General features: G+C 37.8%; 3 protein-coding genes and 1 pseudogene across 3 annotated transcripts; 2 read left to right on the plus strand and 2 right to left on the minus strand.

Annotated features, from left to right (window-relative positions):
* Window positions 1-2257: 2257 nt before the first annotated feature.
* Window positions 2258-5346, minus strand: LOC112165337. Its single transcript, XM_024301830.2, has 4 exons — window positions 5043-5346; window positions 3543-3621; window positions 2992-3195; window positions 2258-2861 (listed from the first exon to the last, which is right to left on the minus strand). The coding sequence occupies exons 2-4, from the start codon at window positions 3568-3570 to the stop codon at window positions 2359-2361; spliced, it is 735 nt and encodes a 244-aa protein (XP_024157598.1). The 5' UTR covers window positions 3571-3621; window positions 5043-5346; the 3' UTR covers window positions 2258-2358.
* Window positions 5347-5717: 371 nt separating this feature from the next.
* LOC112165334 (peroxidase A2) lies at window positions 5718-7185 on the plus strand. Its single transcript, XM_024301828.2, has 4 exons — window positions 5718-5936; window positions 6060-6260; window positions 6436-6601; window positions 6692-7185. The coding sequence occupies exons 1-4, from the start codon at window positions 5718-5720 to the stop codon at window positions 7144-7146; spliced, it is 1041 nt and encodes a 346-aa protein (XP_024157596.2). The 3' UTR covers window positions 7147-7185.
* Window positions 7186-7452: 267 nt separating this feature from the next.
* LOC112165333 (disease resistance protein RUN1) lies at window positions 7453-16433 on the minus strand. The gene is made up of 12 exons (XM_024301827.2): window positions 15883-16433; window positions 14584-15670; window positions 13967-14248; window positions 13802-13861; window positions 9532-10720; window positions 9279-9439; window positions 8917-9008; window positions 8745-8829; window positions 8530-8657; window positions 8229-8338; window positions 7857-7942; window positions 7453-7782 (listed from the first exon to the last, which is right to left on the minus strand). Exons 1-6 carry the CDS (start codon window positions 16404-16406, stop codon window positions 9363-9365), a joined length of 3219 nt encoding a protein of 1072 aa, XP_024157595.1. The 5' UTR covers window positions 16407-16433; the 3' UTR covers window positions 7453-7782; window positions 7857-7942; window positions 8229-8338; window positions 8530-8657; window positions 8745-8829; window positions 8917-9008; window positions 9279-9362.
* A 3575-nt stretch (window positions 16434-20008) lies between these two features.
* Window positions 20009-21351, plus strand: LOC112164382 (annotated as a pseudogene).
* Window positions 21352-22166: the final 815 nt, after the last annotated feature.

Here is a 22166-nt window from a genome sequence, read left to right on the forward strand (position 1 = left end):
CCCTGGTGAGGAGGTCCTGAAAAATCACATACAACGGAAAAATGTTACAGAACACCGAGATTGAGTATTAAGCTGAGGCACAGATATAAGATGATGAGAGAGAGCAGGGACATAAAGAACATCATGTAGTGTCAAAGAAGGGGTGAGACGAACAGACCCTATTCCTAAAACAGGAAAAGAATCACCATTGGCATTGACAACAGAGGAAATAGAGGGTGGATTGAGAAAAAGAAAGAAACTACGATCATAGGTCATATGGTCAGATGCTCCAGAATCAATTATCCAAGTATTGCCACCAGTAAAGCTAGAAATTTTTAAAGCAACTCCAATCTTACCATTACCACCGTGACTTACGGATGCGGTATCCTTACCAGCAAAGTTGGTGTAATCTGGTTCTGTCACAGCATAGTAATCTTGGTCTTGAACAAGATGAACAGCAGCCTTTCCCTTGGGTTTGTTGTCCTGAGGTCGGGGCCTATCAAAGTAGCCTGTTGGAAAACCGACTAACCTGTAACAATTTGCTTTGATGTGGCCTGGATTCTTGCAGTAATTACAAGTCAGATTTGAGGAAAACCCTGGAGGAGGACCTTGAGGAGAGGGACGCAGAGAGGAAGGAGGCCGATTGCCTGAGAGTGACCGATGACTTGCGGGATTGGATGGCTTTGATTGTATTGCAAGGCCTGCAACTTCTGGAGTAACTACTCTAGTTCCAGCCCTCTGGGTCTCATCTTTGCGAATATAAGCAAAGGCTTGCTGCAAGGTTGGTGTGGTAGTCCGGCGAAGCAATTCACTCCTTGCATTCTCAAATATTGGATCTAGGCCAGCCAAAAAAAACATGAACTCTCATGAGATCCTGCTCCTCCTTATACATCTTGAAATCATCCGGGCACTTCATGCGACATGGGCGCATTTGATCAATTTCGTGCCAAATCCCCTTTAGTTTTGCAAAATACATGGCAACTGGTTTTCCATCTTGTGTCATACGGGAGGCTTGAGTGCTCAACTCATAAACTTCAGCAAAATCCGTTCCGTTAAAGTAGATCTCCTTAAGGCTTTCCCAGATTTCTTCAGCTGTATTACACCCCATAATCATCTGTGAAACATCTTCAGTCATGGATTTGTAAAGAATAGAGGTTACCGAGCCATTTGCAGTCTTCCATTTTGAATAATTGTTGGCTGCAATTGGTGGTTCAGTAATCGAACCATCAACATAGCCCACCTTATCGATTCCACAAAGGTGAGCCTCCATCATCTTCTTCCAGGTTCGGTAATTAGAGCCATTGAGTTTGACACCTCCATAACTTCCAGTTGAATCATCTTTAACAGAGACAGAAATTTGGTTGGAACCATGAGAAGTCTCACCATCTCCATCTTGCTTGATCACGGTTGAAACGTCTTGATCTTTCACCATGGTGAATACCCAGCGGAAGAAAAAGAACAATAAAGTACTTGGAAATATAAGAAGGCAACGGTGATGAAAGGATCAAAGGACAAGGAACAAATCCAAGCACAAAGAACAAGGGTCAAGAATCAAGGAACAATGAGTCAGAGTCCAGGATCGGATCTCTGCTCTGATACCAAGTCAAAGATAACGAAACACAAGAGATAATTTTGACTGAATAACTCTCAGATATTTCATTCACCTTACAAGAAGGAATTATATACAAATTCTGATAAGACAAGTACTACTCCTAAGGTAAGTAGTAAACCTAATAATACTACAGATATTACATAATATTACATATCACAGAATATTACAGAATATCTACATAAATAAGGTAAGTATGACTCACGCCAACAGCACATACCTTTATAAACATCACTTCTCAAATTTTTTTTGATTCTTTCTGATATAATCCAGTCGATCTTCTTCAATAGTTGCATAACAATCAACTAAAAATTGTTGAAATAATCTGCCTCCTTTCAATAGAGTGTCTGATCGATTATATCTCTCTTGAATTTGATATACTATGAAGCTGCGCATAGAGACTTTATCACGCTTAGCTTGTCGTTGTCCTTTAGGAGGCAACATCTTAAGACTCGTTTTATAACCATCTTCGCCAAACGGAAAAAGAATTGGATATTGAAAAGACATCAATTTTGGATGTAATCTTGATACTCGTTGTAAACCTCCGTCATGCAGTTCTATCACAATGTCTTTGTTTGAATCGCAAAGCCCAATATCACCAACTATTAAACCAGCAATTTCATTACATGTTGGTTGCTCATATTGTTTTTCTCGAACATCTTCATGATCTAAAATTGATAAATTTAAAGACCGCAAAGTATTATTATCAAATTTATATTTAACTGTTCGGAAGTACTTGACCAACTCATTGTTCTCATCAAACATCTGAATCAAACCTTTAACAATGTCTGGATCGAGATTTTTATTTGTTCTGTTACAGTCAACTGCTTGAATTCGATTTGCAACTTCATCTTGACTGCATAAACATATAGCTGTGCAAATTTAGGAGGTTCATCTTGAGAAGGCAACAGAGTACCCATTAGATGATGTACTTGACCACTAATTTTAAAAACATAAGGTCCTGATCCATCATTGATTGTTCGATCAATTTTAGCTCCAATAGATGTAAACGCAAACATAGAATTATAGGCTCTTATATTTTGTCTAAAGAGCACACTTTGCGGACCATTATTTGGATCAAGTAGTTTCTCCAAAAAAGGTGGTGTCGGATGCGGTGTCTGGAGTTTGATCCTACCTTCTTGACAACATTTTGTATAGATCGGAGCAGCTTTTCTTGACACTCTTTTTTTGGATTCGTTTAACCAAAATAGAGCATCACAATCAGTGCAAACATGAGCCATATCTCCAAAATCCAAATATGTAGAAGTTGGTCCTGTGTATGAAAAAGGGCAATAGAACATTATACAAATATTAAATTGATAATAGATGAAATAAAAAAATAGGGAATGAAATTATTATGTTCGAAGATAACTGTAGGATTAACAAAATGTTAATTCCCATACCATGCTTGTTTCTTTGATACGACGCTTGTCCAATGCTGTGTTCATGCAAAACAACTTTTTCAACTTCTTGAATGTTGGACATACTTGGACCAGAATTGCAGCTTGTTTCAGCAGATGTAGTCTTTCTTCGTTTGCGTTTATCAACACTTTCAGCATTTTGCAAAAGTAAATCTCTCTTACTTTTTCTCCGTTTGGGCATTGGATCTACAAACAAAGGGGGGGAAATATTTAGAAGAAGAAAATGCAGAATTCGGATCTTGTGTTAATCTGCTAACTATTTATATCTTGGATTAGTCTGCTAGCTAATTGAAACAAAATGAACAGAACAACTGAGTTGATGACAATATTAACAACCATTATGAAAATAACAGCAATCTTGATTATTGTAGTTCCTGCAATAGTACAGTAAAAATCCTTTTCACAGCGCTTTTACGATACTTTATACATCAATATTTATAATAATTTAATTCAAATTTGAATATTAACTTTATAACTATTTGGTGAAGAGCTAAATAATTGTATGCAAAAATAAATAAGATAGAAAATTCCACCTGACACCGCATTCGAGTAAGTTTCCATATCTATTGATATTCGTTTTGCCAACAAAGATCTTCAGAACCCAGCGGCAACCTGAAGGAAAAAAAGGAGCAGCACATTAGAGATTGTACATTCGACATGCATAATTGCATATTATGAAATGATCATATCAAAGACAATCCAAGACATCAGAACTTCATAGCCTATCTATACATCTAACCAAGAGCTGGAAAATATATCAGCATGTTCATATTGATTAAAAAAAATATCAATCCACCAATTGAGTATTAAAAAAAACATAAAAAAATAACTGAAATCAAGGTTCAGATGAAACCAGCAACCAAAAGGCTTGATTGAAGTATATCGGCAGCAAGAAGAAAAAACCACATTCACATAAAGAGAGAGAAACCTATGAAAAGGTACATAACTGAGAAGCTAAGTCACTTCAAAGCCTAGAAAGAAAGAAGAGCAGCACAAAACATAAAGCTGAAGAGGAGTAATGGTACACAATTCTTCATTGTTATACCAATTTGGTTATGTTTCAGCCAAGGCTTCAAAACTAAACAACTAAATCAATGCTCCGACGTTATACCCCAAATGGAGGAGGCATTCCCGACAGAGTCTACCTGCCTCCCATTTGCTCATCCTTAATAGTGAACGTAGTGATATACAAATTCTCCATTCCACAACCCAAAAAAAAAAAAACTTTTTACAAACATGGGAAAAGAATAAAGCGGCAGGTTGAAAGTTCATATCGAAAGCATACAATATCAGTAAAGTGTGAAAACCATTAAAACCAAAAGATAAAAACCAGATCATTTTTCAGCTTTTATGAAATCCAGAGGCAGAGGTTATAAACAACATCATAACAGAAAGTGCAGCATAACATGCAACTCAATCATGACAAAAGTTCAATAAATCAAAAAAGTAATATCCCCAATACTTTCTGATTTTGTACCACCAAATGCTGCAAGCAGTTTTGGTTATTCTTATTGCTACGTATAATCACAAAAACATAGATTGAATAACTCAAAGCTGCTTTATTTCTAATGGCACTATTCTGGTCCATCCATGAGTGTAACAGGGCTTTAGCTCTATTTGATTTCCAAAAATGAGATATGATTAAACCAAATATGGCATACATAAATCTGAATCTACCTGGCTGGGGGCTGAGATTAATATAGTCAATTGAAGATAAGCATGATCAATATTTTAATAGCATTAAACTAATGGTGTTGAAAGTCATCACTGGACACACGACTGGTTATTAATGAAATTGGGGAACACCAGTTCTTTGCTCTCATTGTTATTCATGATTCACGCTCCGTGAAATTCTTTAGTGTAAACTGGTTAATACCAAGAATGAAGTCAAATACAAATTCTCAAAAGTTAGATAACGCTATAAAATCGAGCCCCTCTGAACCATAAGCATTTCATACAAATCAAATATTACCCAAAAGAGCTCAACAATCATTGAAGCGAAACTTAAACTCAGAAACGAAGTACTGACTAACCTATGTAGCTTCTCCAGAGGTAACCCAAATGATATGTACACCACCGATTAAAAGCAACCCAGATCTGTACCTCCAAAACCAGACAGATCAAGCAATTTGTATTACTTTGTTCGTCCTCCTTCAATTCCGAAAAGCCCCAGAATTATCTACCCTTTCTGCACAGATGAAGCAAATAACCGGAAACCAACACGTCTCTCTATCTCTCTCTCTGCGAAGCAAATAACCTTTCTGTCTCTATCAATCTCTAAGCTGTTTTTGCACAGCCTCTTATCTGTTTCTGCGCATCAAATAAACGAAGACGCGAGAAGCCCAGTATTCGGTGGCGGCACAGCAGATCAACAGGTGGGCTTGGTAATTTCGGAAAACATAGAAGGGCAAAATAGACAATCCACTGTTCATAAGGAAAACACTCCTTCAGTATATAGTATAAATTTGTAGGGCCGCATTTTTTTTTTTGGGACGTAAAGTAGGGCTGCATTCATTGCATAAGTCCAAGAGTAGTACTCGTTTGCCAAATGTGTTTGTCATTTTTGATCTGTTTGGTTTCCAATTAACTGTTTGTCACTTTCTACATAAAAATCTCACATGCATTAATATATACCACTACCGGCTCTAGCTCATTCAACTTGTTAAAAGAGACCTGAGGAGATGCCTTCTTCTCTATATCACTGTGCAATGGCAACTACTAGTACTGCAGTTTTCTTTGCATTGTTGATCTTATTGTGTGCAGGAGGATATGGTGAGGCTCAGCTGACCCCGACGTTCTACAATGAAGCATGCCCCGATGTGAATCTCACTAGCATTGTCCGTGGAGTCATTCAGGAAGCTTTGCAGACGGATCCACGTATCGCTGCAAGCCTCATTAGGCTTCACTTCCATGATTGCTTTGTCAATGTAACTAACTAGCTAGCTAGCTAAGCACAAAAGTACTTTAGAACTAGCTAGCTGCTTCTCTGTTATGACTTCTGAAATTTAATTTAGCACTAAAGGACTTGTTAATTAACTCTGGTTCTGCAGGGTTGTGATGCATCAATTTTGCTGGACAACAGTAGCAGTGTCGATGGCATAGACAGCGAGAAAGCAGCCTTTCCGAATGTCAATTCAGCAAGAGGATTTGATGTTGTGGACAAGATTAAGACTGCATTGGAGAATGCTTGTCCCAGCACGGTTTCTTGTGCTGATATTCTTGCCATTGCAGCAGAAGAGTCTGTTTCTTTGGTATATATATTTCACTTCACCAACACCATTTTGTACTCTTTGTGACATGGCCTAATATAAAAAACAAATTCATTAATAGGGATTGTAAGTTTGTTCCTTATACCACAAATAGGCACACCAGGGATGAAGCAAAATGTTAAGAAAGTAAGAATCATTAACTAATTTATGGTTGCAGTCTGGAGGCCCCTCATGGACAGTCCTACTAGGAAGAAGGGATGGAACAACAGCAAACCGAACCGCTGCTAATGAAGCCCTTCCAGCTCCCACCTCAAACCTTGATGTACTCAAGTCCAAGTTCTCAGCTGTAGGCCTAAACACCACCGATCTGGTTGCACTATCCGGTAAGAAAAGAAAGCGAAGCAAATATAAATGTTACATAGTACCTTTTTTGTAGTGGACAACATTGATCGGATTTGCATACATATTCACAGGTGCTCACACATTTGGACGCGCCCAGTGTCAGTTTTTCACTGATCGATTATACAACTTCAACAACACAGGGAGTCCTGACCAAACCTTAAACTCGACCTACATAGAAACCTTGAGTGACATATGCCCACAAAATGGGAATGGGAGTGTCCTGGCCAATTTTGATCCCTCAACACCTGATGGTTTCGACAGCAACTATTTCTCTAACCTTCAAGTTCACAAGGGTCTACTCCAAAGCGACCAAGTGCTGTTTTCGACTAGCGGGGCTGATACCATTGACATGGTTAACAACTTCAGCGTTAATCAGACCACATTCTTTGAGAGCTTTGTGGAATCGATGATTAAAATGGGGAATATAAGCCTCTTGACAGGAACTGATGGAGAGATTCGATTGAACTGCAGTAGGGTTAACGAAGATTCATTTGGATCATCTGCTGCTTTGCTAGCTGAGTACTAAACTACTCATAAGAAGCTAAGGCTACCTAGTTACACTAGCTAGTTGAGCTTTATGTATGATATGATGATGATGATAACTGCTATGAGTTTAGAATAAAGCTATGACTACTAGGATTCACAATTATAGACCACATCATTTTAGAATTCTCATTTCAAAATTTTCTAGCATGTCATACATACAGTTTACAACCATGAGGTTATATGAACACGCACTAAATTAGATTGTGTGATGACCACAGAAGAATACATAAAATATTTTCTCCAAAACATTTTTAGGAGTGAATCTATCCAAAGAGCACAGCTCCCGTTTCAGGCAAACCAGAGTTGCAGCAGTGACTGCGATCAGTTATTCTCAAAGTCTCAAAGGTTCTCCTCAGTGATTCTGCTTTCCTAAATTAAATGGATGACCATCCAGCCACAAACCAGTCATTCCGTGATGTTACATGGAACAATATTGGAGTCTTCATTCCCCTGATTAGAGAGCTAGAGAGATTTGATTGTCTGTATGAACCTCACATTGTATGAACCTCACATTTTATTGTACCTCAATCATAAGATGTAGTTCAAAGGCAGAAGCTTCACAATGTCAAACAAATGTTGTCCAACCTTCAATCATGCTCAGAGATACAAATTTCTCCTGAGAATAAAAAAGAAGTCCACTGTCAATGCTAATTCACTAACCAAAAGTAGAGCTCTAGAAGAAACAATTACCTGTCTGGAGCAATATATATCGTGACCATTAAGTTTAATCAAATTCTCAGCTCTCCTTCAGACCAACAAAGCATCAGGTTTAGTACCTAGTAAACAAAAAACAAAAGTTACAAAGATAGGCGCAAAAAGATAAGACTTTAACTAAACCACTTGTTATACATGCATCTGGATTGGTAGTATATAGTATATGATTAAAGTGTTTCTTTGCAGCAATAGAACTGGAAAGGAATATATACATTAGGACCTCTCAAAACTACCCTGCATAGTTTTTCACCTTCGCATGACAAGCTTATTAATTAGAATCCACCTTACAGAGTTTATATATAGAATAAATGGCTAGTTCAAAACAAAGACGTCCTATAGAATCTATACCCCACATTAGTGTCAGCACCAGATCCCTTCCTCCACAGGAGCATATCATATCAGCCCACATTTTCTTTGTTTTGGCAATGTAAAATTTCCAGGGCCTAATCTGTAGCATCCTACATGAAAGTAAGAAAATTGCCATAATCAGACAATATCCACTCAAGTACTCAACCATCTCAAATCATTAACGCCAACCAATTAAGTGGCTTTAAGTGCCAAGAGGACCGGAAAACCTCTATACCATTAAAAGCAAAGAGGAACTCAAGATCTTACAAGACACAGAGTAATGGTGTACATAACTACATACCAAGAACTAACTTAATCGGCATATGGATGTATCCATTGCAGCAAAACTACCAAGGATGCAAAAGTCCTCTTTGAAAGCAGCTGTCCGCCTTTGTACATGCTTGCAATTAAGTAGATACTCCTTTTGCCCTGAGATAGTAATTGCTCTTAGAATACACAAATGCCCAAATCCCTCAATCAACCAACCTAAAACAGAGTTCAGTAAAAAGCAGTTACCTGTCAATCTGTCAGCAATATCTGTACCATCTAGTTTCATCTCGATCAACTCTTGTTAAGGCCAGTATTAGCATAAGGTATTTACCTAGTAAAAAATCCAACAGCTGCAATGATAAGTTAAGAGTAGGCACAATCATTAAATTTAACATCAAGCTATTAGTGTCAACTTTACCAAGTCTAACCGGCCATGTAGACGGCCTAAATCCTTATCTACTCCATGATGTCCATGTGGATAGCATTCCAAGACCCCATCAATTCAAACTCCTTGACAAAATATGCAAAGGAAAAAAGTTCAGATACATGTAGATTTCCACTTCAAGGCACGTTTAAATGTTTATAGAAACCTCCATAATGTACATCTTCTTTGAATCTCAATGTTTGGCTTCCTGGCCCTTTAAATGAAGATAACGACTTATCCATGGTTGGTTAGATAATATCAATTCAACTTCATCTCTAATGGTTAACACCAACTAAAACAGCAAATAAGTAACCTTAGTTATATAAAATAAGCAAAGAGAAAGTTCAATAGAATACTTTGATGATATGTCAGCACCGAAAATAATAGGTAAGTGTGGCGAAATTTGCTCTGTTTTCACAGCGTTAGATGGCAGTCGTTCTTCAGTGATAAGTGTGGCGAAATTCGTCCACAGGATAAACATTACTCCATATGTGGTGGAGGTATGGCTTGCCTTGTTCTGAATTTCACAAAGAAAATAATAGGTAAACAACTAATTTTATTCACAGGTAAATAATAAGGTACATTCTGAAGGCACTGAAAGTAACTTACTGACTGATGGGGTCGGTAAGCTCAAAACAAATTGGCCTTCATCCTCTGGCATTACAACGTGGACTCCGCAGCTTTGCATCGGGGGCCCTTCGTCCTTAATCTCGTTAGACCATACATCGCGGGTTTTAAATTCAATCTTAACCAGACACACGGAAGGTGGTGGTGACCCACTCTCACTCAGCCGTTCTATAATAGTATCGAATGGCAAGTACCCCCACACGGACCATCCCGTCATTAGGTATACTTCAGTGATGCATACACCGTTAATGTAGATTGTGACTATTCTGAAACATGATCTCATAGCCCAGCGCTGGTGATCGTTATCAACAGTTTGAGCACAGAAAGCCAATCCTTTGTCCTCATCCCATTTGAAATTTCCAGGAAAATCAATTCTAAATTCACATCCTTGAAGTCCTTCCATTTCCATATCGAAATCCCTGCGCCAAGTGAACCACTCCGGAATCCCAAATTTGTAAGGCGGGCCGTTAAAGAAAACCTGACACTCAGATTGCCGACATGAGAAAACGAGAAACCACAGAGCTGTTGACCTGGAATTATCCGGTAAATTCTTTTTCACCTTTGCCACGTCACGAGCCAGATTGCCGGACAGTTCATAGCAATTAAGCAAATCCATAAAAGGGGTCGATTTTGACTGTTTACCTTCCAAAATGTTTGACAATTTTGAAATTTTTTGCAATCTATAGCAGCCACTCGCATCTAGGTCATATCTTTCTCGCGGAATTTCTGCAATTTCTACGAGACGATTGCAATTGTTCAAATTGACGGATAATGGAACATAGTGCTTGTCCTGTAAACTGGTCGATCCCGTTGAAAACCCTGACTTCGTTGGAAATGTTACCAGCTTTTTACAATAAGAGAGATCCAAAAGCTCTAGATGTTGCAACTCAAAAATGCTACATGGCACATGTTTAAGTTTCTTGCAACCAGATAAAGTTAACTCTTCCAGATTAATGAGACATCTGATTGTTGATGAAGGCAATTCTCTGATTGCAGTACCGCTTAGATCCAACCTTTTCAAGGATTTCATCTTTTCCACAATTTCAAACTTTTTGACTTTTTGACTGTCTCTTATTTTCAACTCCTCTAAGTTTGGCAATCTAGAGAAGTAGGAAAACGTTGTTGCACCATTGAAATTTCCCAAATCGACTGATTTCAAATTGTGCATATTCTGTAGGCAAAATATATATATATATATATATATGGGTTTTTTACTTCAACAGTGTCTGAACTCTTCGAGGACTTTTGAAATGATACCTGAACTTTCAAAGTTATCAATGTGATACCTGAACTCATTTTTTCGTATCAACGTCGTACCTGCGGTCGATTTCCGTCACAGAACCGTTAACTATGACCACATGCCCAGCACGTGAAGCACAAAATAAGGGTAAAAATGACATTTCCCACTTCCTTTAGTTCTTCATGGGGTTTTTTAGTTCAATAGTGTCTGAACTCTTCGAGAACTTTTGAAATGATACCTGAACTTTCAAAATTATCAATGTGATACCTGGACTCATTTTTTCATATCAACGTCGTACCTGCGGTCGATTTCTGTCACAAAACCGTTAACTATGACCACGTGCCCAACACGTGAGGCACTTAATGAGGTTAAAAGACTAATTACCCTCAAAAGTATTGTTTTTTTTATTTATTTTTGCTTTCTTTCTTATTTTTCTTTTTCGACGTCTTCTTCCCTTTGATTTGTCCCCTCCGATTGGAAGCCATGGCCACAAATCAGATCTCACCTTCTCTCTCAACCACCCAACCCTTTCCAAGCACTACTTGACTACAACCACATTGAACTCAGCTAGATCCATATGGCTACCTTGCAAAAATTCAAGCTCCTCGCCACTCAATGCCCCGTTATCGCCAGAAGCCCTATGTACAGCCCATCCGCCAGCCCCGTCATCCACCTCCACAGCCGTAAAACCCTCAAATTGTTCCTCACCTGCCCCGACTGCCACTGATTGCCTCGCCAGAGTACCTCTTCCTATGCTCCCACTAAGTACTGATATTACAGTCGCGAATAACCAAAGGCCGGTTCTTTTTTGGACAAATTGATTAGAAGCTGGAATCAGTGAAATGATCATTACCCCATTGTTCGATAAATCATATACAGATAAATATAGTTATGTACAGACACACAGTTGCGAAAAAATCAATTTTGGGTTTTCTCCCATCATCACCATCCTTCGCCTTTTCGCCGTTGTTGAGAGAGAGAGAGAAAGAGAGAGACTCTCAGTCTCCTTCACTTTTGCAGATTTTGATTCAATTACAAAGACACGGACTATTTTCGAAATTCATGAACTTATGCTGTGATGTTAGTTGCGGTGAGGAAGCTGAGTGCCACGACGGCGTGGACCGCCTCCGTCATATATCTGGCAAGCTGCACAAGAAGGTCTGGATTGCCGCCGGCCATATTCTCTCTCTCTCTCTCTCTCTCTGATCCCTTTGTCTGAAATCTCAGGTAAATTCCAAGTCTCAAATCTGGAGGCCAAGAGTCGTGAAACCGTCTACACCGCTCCGGCCTGCAATAAATTCAGAGAAGCAAAGCCGTTGAGCAAGTTGTGCTTGGAGAACTCCGACGAGATAGAGTCCCCAACGGTGTCCGTCCATCAGAGAATTGGATTCAAGTTTTGCTTTGGGTTTTGCATTTTGCTAGGAAATGTCATCAACCCATCTAATTGCATTTTACAGATGAAAAAGGAAATAGAAATGGAGAATAAGAACTGAAGGTACGACTGGACACGTGAAGAACTAAAGGAAGTGGGAAAGGTCATTTTTACCCTTATTTTGTGTCTCACGTGCTGGGCACGTGGTCATAGTTAACGGTTCTGTGACGGAAATCGACCGCAGGTACGACGTTGATACAAAAAAATGAGTTCAGGTATCACATTGATAACTTTGAAAGTTCAGGTATCATTTCAAAAGTCCTCGAAGAGTTCAGACACTGTTGAAGTATATACTTTTGAGGGTAAATTAGTCTTTTAACCTCATTAAGTGCCTCACGTGCTAGGCACGTGGTCATAGTTAATTGTTCTGTGACGGAAATCGACCGCAGGTACGACGTTGATATGAAAAAATGAGTTCAGGTATCACATTGATAACTTTGAAAGTTCAGGTATCATTTCAAAAGTCCTCGAAGAGTTCAGACACTGTTGAAGTAAAAAACCCATATATATATATATAAAGTTAATAATACTCAAAGCTGTTTTATAAGTAATAAAAAAAAATTAATTGTAATTATAAAAAAATGTGAAAAAGAGAGAATATGTCTTCATGTCTTGGGTGAGGAAATTTTTTTTTTTTTTTGGAGTAAATATGATATTTCATTAGAAACTCAAACTACAATTGCACATATAACTATCCTAAAATTTGGCACCATTTACTTATACATCAAAGTTCAATTATTAAATGAGCCAACAGTCTATAACTATCACCTTGGACAAAGATAATTTAGATCGATTGAATCTCGCTTCACTAATATGCTCAATTGCGGTGTTTCAGAAGTTTCATTAAACTAGTTAGGTGTGAAAAATTATCCTATAGTATGTAGGCACATGCAGTCGCCAAATCGAAGGAAAAAATTACTCACCCAGGGTCCCAAATACGGTACGAACTCAACAATCTAATTTGAGCCCAAAACCCAAATAGCATTTCAGATTGGTCTGCGAAGCCAAATAATTTTGGGCACCCAAAATTTTCATATTACTTTAAGACCCAAAAGTCTTGGATGAGTTTTAAGAATTAGACATTTCTTTGCTAATAGAGTAGCCAATAGAACACTCTTCGCTAATTAGTGTTTTTCGAATACATATATTTAGGTTAGACTCCTGTTATTATCTCAGAATGTTCTGTTAATGCTTATGGTAATTTGGGGTTTAGGCTCAATTTCCTCCCCCTCCCTGGGGTTTAGGCTCAATGTCCTCCCCCCCCCCCCCCCCAAAAAAAAGTATTCTATGGTTTCATTAATGATTAAGACTTAGGGCAGCCGTATTTGGCCCCTCCTCAAAAAAAAAAATCTAAAATAATCCCCAATTAGCTATTTTACTACAAAACTCCAAATTCACCCTCTGCATGGTCCCCACCAGATTCAAGTAATATTATTGGTTGGGATCACCACATGGCAATGCCACGGAGTACCACCTAATAATTCCCCCCTCTTCATATTAACAATATTGAACTCTTGCCAAAAAAAAAAAACAAGAAGAAGAAGAAAAAGAAAAAAATAGTAATCATTACGTTAAATTACCTGTAGTCTCTTCCCCAATGGTGATGTGTAGATCCTAGTCATCTGACGTAGAAAACCTCCCTTTGAAAAAAAAAATGTATTCAATTGAATTAAACATAATATAGTATGCGACGATAAAATTGTGAATAAATTTACACCATAGCTTCAAAATTTGCTAAACTATACCTTAAGTACACTCCATGGTGATGATATCTCACTGAAATCCATCTTGAGTGCAACAAGTTTCCTAGGATAAAAATCTGATGGAAAATATTGTAACTGACAATCCTTCCAGTTTAACAGTCTCAAATCATTGGGAAGGTAATCCACATGATCTCCATAGAATACATCACCACAAATTATAAGAATTTGAAGACCGTTTAACTTTAAGAAGCTTTTCTTATTCAAGGGTATTTGTTCATCTGGTACACCTTTCAGAACCATGATCCCTTTAACTTTGCTTGTTCCCTAGTATGAAAAAACATACAATAAGATTACCAAAGACATTTTTCCTCAATAAGAAATTTCAAATGTAAAATTTTTAAATTTCTTTTGGGTCTTAATATGTATGGAAAAACTCTTAGTTTTATTTTATTTTGTGATGATTTTGGCACTTCACTTAGCCATATATTTTACCACTTGCATTTTACTTTGTATAGTTCAAAATGAAGTGCAAATAATAAAGTGAAGTGGCAGAATCCTTTTTCTAATTTTTTCTTTTTTATGTTTGAATATAAATTAATATGTGCATGATGTGTTGCTCTTGAATAAATAACACTTATCTATCTATATATTTCACTTACAGTATTGTGCACAAAAACGTGATAAACATCTTCGTACAACCACAATCTGCTACGTTCTCCTGGCTCTGATGACTCTTGACAAACTATTTCTTTGCCCATTTCTTCTAGCACATCATGCATCCAAACATCATTTGCTTCAGTAATACTTATGAGAGCCTTTTCTATGAGTACTTCAATGCTGTGTTTAGGTCGTAGGTCACATCCTTCTAATATGTCCATCACATAGTTCTTATTTTTACCTTTAAAGAAACATGCGATGTGAAGAAAAACTTCCTTCATCGAAGGTTCAAGTGCATCATAACTTAATTTGAGCACTTGTTGAAACTTAGGATCTCTTTTGCAAGACTCTAATGCATCTTTCCACGTGTCCGTACTTCTACCACGTAGATATGAACCCATAACTTCTACAACTAGAGGAAGCCCTTCAGCATAGCATATTACATTATCTATGAGTTCAACATAATCACCCATCTGTCCTTTTCCTTTGAATGCATTAAAGTTGAAGAGCTCCAAAGCTTCACTGTGACTTAACTTCTCCACTTGGTATATGTGATTAACATCATGTAGCAAATGCTTATCTCGTGTTGTTATGATTATTCTACTACCAGAACCAAACCAATTAGACTTTCCGACTAAACTTTTTAACTGGTCCAAATCATTCACATCATCAAGAACTAAGAAAACTCTCCTATGGCTTAATATTTCTTTTATCATGATGCTTCCTTCATCAAGACTATTTACCTCTAAATCTCTCAACCCTAGAGTCTTAGAAAGAAGAAACTTATGTAGTTCTTGTAGGCCTCCATATTTCAACGATCTTTCTCTAACATTTTCCAAAAAACAACTGCCTTCAAATTTGTGGGAAATTATATTATAAACAGTCTTTGCAATTGTTGTTTTGCCTAATCCACCAATGCCCCATATCCCTATCATTCGTACGTCACTTTCTCCAACACATAAAAGCTTTTCCATATGTTTTAAATGAGACTCTATTCCAACTAAGTATTTGTGCCCATTCAAATATGTAAAATTTAAAACTTGTTGTGAGATCTCTTCAACAATTTTATGAATGAATTTAGATTCATGCCTGTCAATTGAAAAGAATAGAAAATATTAAATGCGATAATATCAGATATCTATTGTAGAAAAAAGAAGAAGATTATTATAAACATGAAAAACAAACTAAACAAGAAGAGATCTACACCTTCCCTAGTAGAGACAAAACCACAACTATTTATGCAAAATAAAAGCTTGAAGAAGAATATCACAGTTACTATCAAAGTATAGTAGAAGACTTACCCTCCGTGTGAGAAATGCCACCCAGAAAGATTTCCTGCTTTTGTAAGAGCTGACTTCCATCCTGCCACCTTCTCCAAGTTATCATGATGAGCAAGTGCCTGACCAAAACTACCCTCTTGGTTTCGTACATCTGATGGATCTACCTTGTAAAAAATAGGGTATACAATTTGTTGCTTTGATTCATTACAATGCATGATCTTCACAAGTTCTTCTAAACACCATTTTGAGGAAGCATAACTTTTAGAGAACACAATGACAGAAATTTTTGACTCGTCAATTGCTTTAAAAAGTGCGCTTGATATTTCTTCTCCTCTTGTAAGGCCATCATCTATGAAGGTTTTAATTCCCTTCTGAACCAAATTGTTGTGCAAATGGCCTGTAAAAGTGTTGCGCGTATCCTCTCCTCTAAAACTCAAAAAGACATGGTATGTCCATGACTGAATGGTAGCACAAGAGGAAGAGAAAGAGGGCTGAATGGTACTAGAAGAGGAAGAAGAAGAAGAGGCCCCAAATTGAGTGGTCATTATTGTAGGATAACTAGATCTACAGAATATTCCAGGCTCCAAAGACAGGGATCATTAGAAATATATCTCCCTTTTATATATTAGGCCTTTGGGCACCACACAATTTTCTTCTTTTCTTTGGAACGTGTGGGCACCACACCATGCATGTGAAGATGATTCCTTTTACTTTCGATGCATGTGAAAATTCAAATTTGTAACCAGCCGAGATATGAACTCGAGTTACAATTTTCTTCTTTTCATTAGGACGTGGGCACCACGCAATGCAAGTTGGAACTTGACTTCAGTGGCATTAGCTGAAAAGGAGACTGCAACTCTAAATCATTGAACTGACCTTAAGAGGGGAAGACTGACCCACCCATTTCTTTTGAATAACCACTTTGAGAATCTTTTCTTTATTTCGGGGGCGTGCAACTGATGTAATTTAAATTTAAATTTGCAATCTATTGCAAAAATATGATGTCTAATCGGGCTTGTAAGCCATCCTATAGCAACTTTAATTTGCTTGAACTGGCCCAATAGAGGAAGATAAAACCTGGGTCCAAAGCTCAAAGCCGGAGATTGACCAATATTTGTAGAGCCATTGGGTGAACTCTGCATTATTGGTACATCCACTAAATCTCACTTACAGAAAATATGTCTAGTGCTAATTTACTAATTTACTCGTACTACTCATCTGCCTACTGTGTCCGTCACTTTTGATGGGGAACTTGCATTTTGTTTGGTTTTAAATTGAACTGTTATCACTCTCTACATACAAAGGGATTTGGATTTTTTTTTTATCAAAAGTGATTGCTAGTTTGTAGCTCATACCATAAAATATGCACGCATAGAATGTAGCAAAATGCTAAAAGCCATCAACTTGTGTAAGTCGATAACCAACTTATGGTTACAGTCTAGAAGCTTCTCCTTATGGACTCTCCTACTAGGAAGAAGGGATGGAACAACAGAAAATCTAACCACCGCCAATGCAGCCCTTCCAGCTTCAGCTTCAACCATCGACATTCAAGTCCAAGTCACATCGAGGACTCAAAACCACTTATCTGGTTGCACTATCTAGTATGAAAAGAAAGTGAAGCAAATAAATGATGCTTATTTCAGTGAAGAGGCTAGTTGTGCATTATTCACAGCTGCCCACACATCTGCACGAGCCCAATTTCTGTTTTTCACTGAACCTTTATACAACTTCAACAGCACAGGAAGTCCTGATTCAACCTACTTTTGGAGGTACGTACTGCTTGCCTTATTGATAAAAAATACCTGCAAAAGAAAAATAAAGACTGGAATTAGACTTACAAACAGGAAGTTTCTGTTTTAAGGAAAGAGGAACCTAAGAGAACTTTTTTTTTTTTTTTTTTTTTTTTTTTTTGGAAATTAAGCTAAGGTGAGTCCTCCTTAATTGGAGGTGAGAAACCATGTGGTGAATTAAACATGAAGCAAGCATAAGAAACTATTGCTTTGGTGACCCATTAATTGAAGAAGGCTATAGCTACATTGTAGAGCTATAGCACGGAGCAGTTATTTGTTGAAGATGAGAAACAATTGTAGTACAAGATGGTGGTTGGAGACTTGGAGCCTTTGTCATGAATTGATGAAGGAAACATGCAATTAATGTTAGCGTGAAAACATAGAACGTAAGAAATGGAAAAGCATGACTTTGCTTTTCATTTCTTCACACCTACAGCCTGCCATGAAGAGCAATGCCAATATAAAGGCATCGGATACAAGAACAAAGGCATATGAGCTTTCTAGGTTCAAGATCAAGGGATCTGAGCTTGTCTAAGTAGATAATCCGCTTACCCTGAGATACTTATTGCTCTGAGAATACAAAAATGTTCACTTGGAATGCAAATCCCTCAATCAACCAACCTAGTACAGAGTTCAGTAAGAAGCAGTTACCTGTCAATGTGTCAGCAATATTCGGACCATCTAGTTTCATCTCAACTTTTATTAGAGCAAGTTCACCCGTAGTCAAGAAAAGGCAAAGTCGAGAAGTCAAGAATTCGACCAGTCAAATTACTATTCACTACCACTGGACATGGGTTTACACCCGTTGTTTTTCTTGCCCGGTCAACACTGTTTACTTTTACTGTTCACAATCACTGTTCACCAGTGTGGTTTTACTGTTCATTGGATTTTTATAAAAAAATTTTTTAAAAATAAAATATATTTAATGATAATAATAAATATTTATGGATAATTAATGTCATAATTATGCAATTTACTTTTTTCAAAAATATTTTTTGGTAGACAAATTATGAGCCACCGACAATTTATCTTGAAATGAGTGAAGGCACAACAGACAAATTTCCTTGAAATGAGTGAAGGCACAACGGACAAATTATGAGTCACCGACAATTTATGGTTTAAGTCATCTGTTATTGTTCCAATTTGTTATCGGTTTAAGTCATCTATTATTGTTCCAATTTTTGTTTCAATTTGTTATCGGTTTAAGTCATCTCTTATTATAAATTTTCAAGTGTTGTTCCTAATCTCAACAATTCAAGGAATCAACTAATCAAGGCCTCATTAAACCTGGAGCAACATAGGAGCACGGCAGTTGGTCGGTTTGGAGCAAGAGGTCAGTTTGTTTGCCAAGTTAGATGATGAAAATGTTATGTATATTAGTATATATATATGTTATATGCTCTGTGAACTTTTGTTTGTAAGAATTAGTGATTTGTGAATTGTTATATGTTTACACTTTTACTGTTATATGTTTAGCTTTGTGAATTGTTTCAGCAATGATTTCATTGAGTTGTTTAGTTGTGATTTGTGAACCACTGAACTGTTTATATATATATATATATATATATATGGTTGATGTTTGTATGTTTTGTCTGTTTGGAGTTTATGCAGCTAATGCGATTATAATCTGACCCCCCAAACTTTTACAAAGATCCCACTGAAGATGAGATCCCACTTCTACAAAGATCCCACAGCAACTCAGCAAGGCAGCAAGCAAATATGAAGTGATGATGAGATGAACTTTGAGTCCTTGAACACTTTGTTTTCAACTATTGCACTTAGTTATTGTATCATTTGGTATTTTGATTCATTTGTGTGGAACTGTGAACTATGAATTATTGACTTAAAATTTGTATGAACTATGGAGTGATGAAGGGGATGAACTGAACTGAACAGATGAACTCAAGTAGTGAAGTTGATGACTTGATGTATGAGAGTTTTTAGCTTATTTTTCATTTGCAGGTTGTTCATTTGTAGGTTGGGCCTTTAAATTGATGTGAGGATTGCAGTTTTTCATTTGCTGACAAGTTTGGGCTTTTAAAAATTTAGTTGGGCTGTAGCTTAAATGTAGCCCAATCTTAAACTCGGTACGAGGCCCAACCAACCGAAACCAACCGACATCTCGGTATACCGAGAAGTTGGTATACCGACTTTTGTGGCCGGTAATGGTAGGCTATTTTGTGTACCAACTTAGTTTGGTACGGTAGGTGGTATTGGGCTTCAAGGCCTGGTACGTACCGAACCCACCCCTAAAAAATCTCATATGCATTAATATATACCACGTACTACCGGCTCTAGCTCATTCAACTTGTTAAAAGAGACCTGAGGAGATGCCTTCTTCTCTATATCACAGTGCAATGGCAACTAATAGTACTGCAGTTTTTTTTGCATTGTTGATCTTATTGTGTGGAGGAGGCTATGGTGAGGCTCAGCTGACCCCGACGTTCTACAATGAAGCATGCCCCGATGTGAATGTCACTAGCATTGTCCGTGGAGTCCTTCAGGAAGCTTTGCAGACGGATCCACGTATCGCTGCAAGCCTCATTAGGCTTCACTTCCATGATTGCTTTGTCAATGTAACTAACTAGCTAGCTAGCTAAGCACAAAAGTTCTTTTAGAACTAGCTGCTTCTCTGTTATGACTTCTGAAATTTAATTTAGCACTAAAGGACATGTTAATTAACTCTGGTTCTGCAGGGTTGTGATGCATCAACTTTGCTGGACAACAGTAGCAGTGTCGATGGCATAGACAGCGAGAAAGCAGCCTTTCCGAATGTCAATTCAGCGAGAGGATTTGATGTTGTGGACAAGATTAGGACTGCATTGGAGAATGCTTGTCCCAGCACGGTTTCTTGTGCTGATATTCTTGCCATTGCAGCAGAAGAGTCTGTTTCTTTGGTATATATATTTCACTTCACCAACACCATTTTGTACTCTTTGTGACATGGCCTAAAATAAAAAACAATTTCATTAATAGGGATTGTAAGTTCGTAGCTTATACCACAAATAGGCACACCAGGGATGAAGCAAAATGCTAAGAATCATTAACTAGTTTATGGTTGCAAACTTGCAATCTGGAGGCCCCTCATGGACAGTCCTACTAGGAAGAAGGGATGGAACAACAGCAAACCGAACCGTTGCTAATGTAGCCCTTCGAGCTCCCACCGCAAACCTTGACGTACACAAGTCCAAGTTCTCAGCTGTAGGCCTAAACACCACCGATCTGGTTGCACTCTCCGGTTAGAAAAGAAAGCGAAGCAAATATAAATGTTACATAGTTTTTAGTAATGGATAACATTGATCGGATTTGCATATTCACAGGTGCTCACACATTTGGACACGCCGGGTGTCAGCTTTTCACTGATCGATTATACAACTTCAACAACACAGGGAGTCCTGACCAAACCTTAAACTCGACCTACATAGAAACCTTGAGTGACATATGCCCACAAAATGGGAATGTGAGTGTCCTGGGCCCCTGGCCAACTTTGATCCCTCAACACCTGATGGTTTCGACAGCAACTATTTCTGTAATCTTCAATTTCACAAGGGTCTACTCCAAAGCGACCAAGTGCTGTTTTCGACCAGCGGGGCTGATGCCATTGACATAGTTAACAAGTACTTCAGTGTTAATCAGACCACATTCGATGATTAAAATGGGGAATATAAGCCTCTTGACAGGAACTGATGGAGAGATTTGATTGAACTGCACTAGGGTTAACAAAGATTCATTTGGATCATCTGCTGCTTTGCTAGCTGAGTACTAAACTACTCATAAGAAGCTAAGTCTACCTAGTTACACTAGCTACTTGAGCTTTGTGTATGATATGATGATGATCACTGCTATGAGTTTAGAATAAAGCTATGACAGCTAGGATTCACAATTACCGACCACATCATTTTAGACTTCTGTTCACAAATTGTCATTTCAAATTTACTAGCATTGGTTATACATACAGTTTCCAACCATGAGGTTACACAAACACGAACTAAATTAAATTGTGTGATGACCATGGAAGAATTACATAAGATATTTTCTCCACAACATCTTTAGGAATGAATCTGTCCAGAGAGCACAGCTTCCGTATCAGGGAAACCAGAGTTGCAGCAGGACTGCGATCCGTTTTTTCTAAAAGCCTCAAATGTCCTCCTCAGTCAAATTCAGCTTTCGTAAATTAAAGGACGACCATCCATCCTGAAACCAGTCATTTCCGTGATGTTACATGGAACATTGGAGTCTTCATTCCCCTGATTAGAGAGCTAGAGAGATTTGATTGTCTGTATGAACTTCACATTGCATTGTACATCAATCATAAGATGTAGTTCAAAGGCAGCAACTTCACAATGTCAAACACATGTTGTCCAACCTTCAATCATGCTCAGAGATACAAATTTCTCCTGAGAATAAAAAAAAGTCCACTGTCAATGCTAATTCACTAACCAAAAGTAGAGCTCTAGAAGAAACAATTACCTGTCTGGAGCAATATATATTGTGACCATCAAGTTTCATTAAATT

Source organism: Rosa chinensis, chromosome 5 (assembly GCF_002994745.2).
Source record: "Rosa chinensis cultivar Old Blush chromosome 5, RchiOBHm-V2, whole genome shotgun sequence".
NCBI classification, from domain to species: Eukaryota; Viridiplantae; Streptophyta; class Magnoliopsida; order Rosales; family Rosaceae; genus Rosa; species Rosa chinensis.

Coding starts and splice junctions, on each gene's coding strand:
- LOC112165337 (XM_024301830.2), bottom strand. CDS start 3,570: ATGGAAACTTACTCGAATGCGGTGTCAG. Junction 3,196..3,542: donor TTACTCGAATGCGGTGTCAG/GTGGAATTTTCT, acceptor CTTTGTTTGTAG/ATCCAATGCCCAAACGGAGA. Junction 2,862..2,991: donor GTATCAAAGAAACAAGCATG/GTATGGGAATTA, acceptor TTTCATACACAG/GACCAACTTCTACATATTTG.
- LOC112165334 (XM_024301828.2), top strand. CDS start 5,718: ATGGCAACTACTAGTACTGCAGTTTTCTTTGCATTGTTGATCTTATTG. Junction 5,937..6,059: donor TCCATGATTGCTTTGTCAAT/GTAACTAACTAG, acceptor CTGGTTCTGCAG/GGTTGTGATGCATCAATTTT. Junction 6,602..6,691: donor CGATCTGGTTGCACTATCCG/GTAAGAAAAGAA, acceptor ACATATTCACAG/GTGCTCACACATTTGGACGC.
- LOC112165333 (XM_024301827.2), bottom strand. CDS start 16,406: ATGACCACTCAATTTGGGGCCTCTTCTTCTTCTTCCTCTTCTAGTACC. Junction 14,249..14,583: donor ACGTTTTTGTGCACAATACT/GTAAGTGAAATA, acceptor TTTTCATACTAG/GGAACAAGCAAAGTTAAAGG. Junction 9,440..9,531: donor CTTACCGACCCCATCAGTCA/GTAAGTTACTTT, acceptor TGTGAAATTCAG/AACAAGGCAAGCCATACCTC.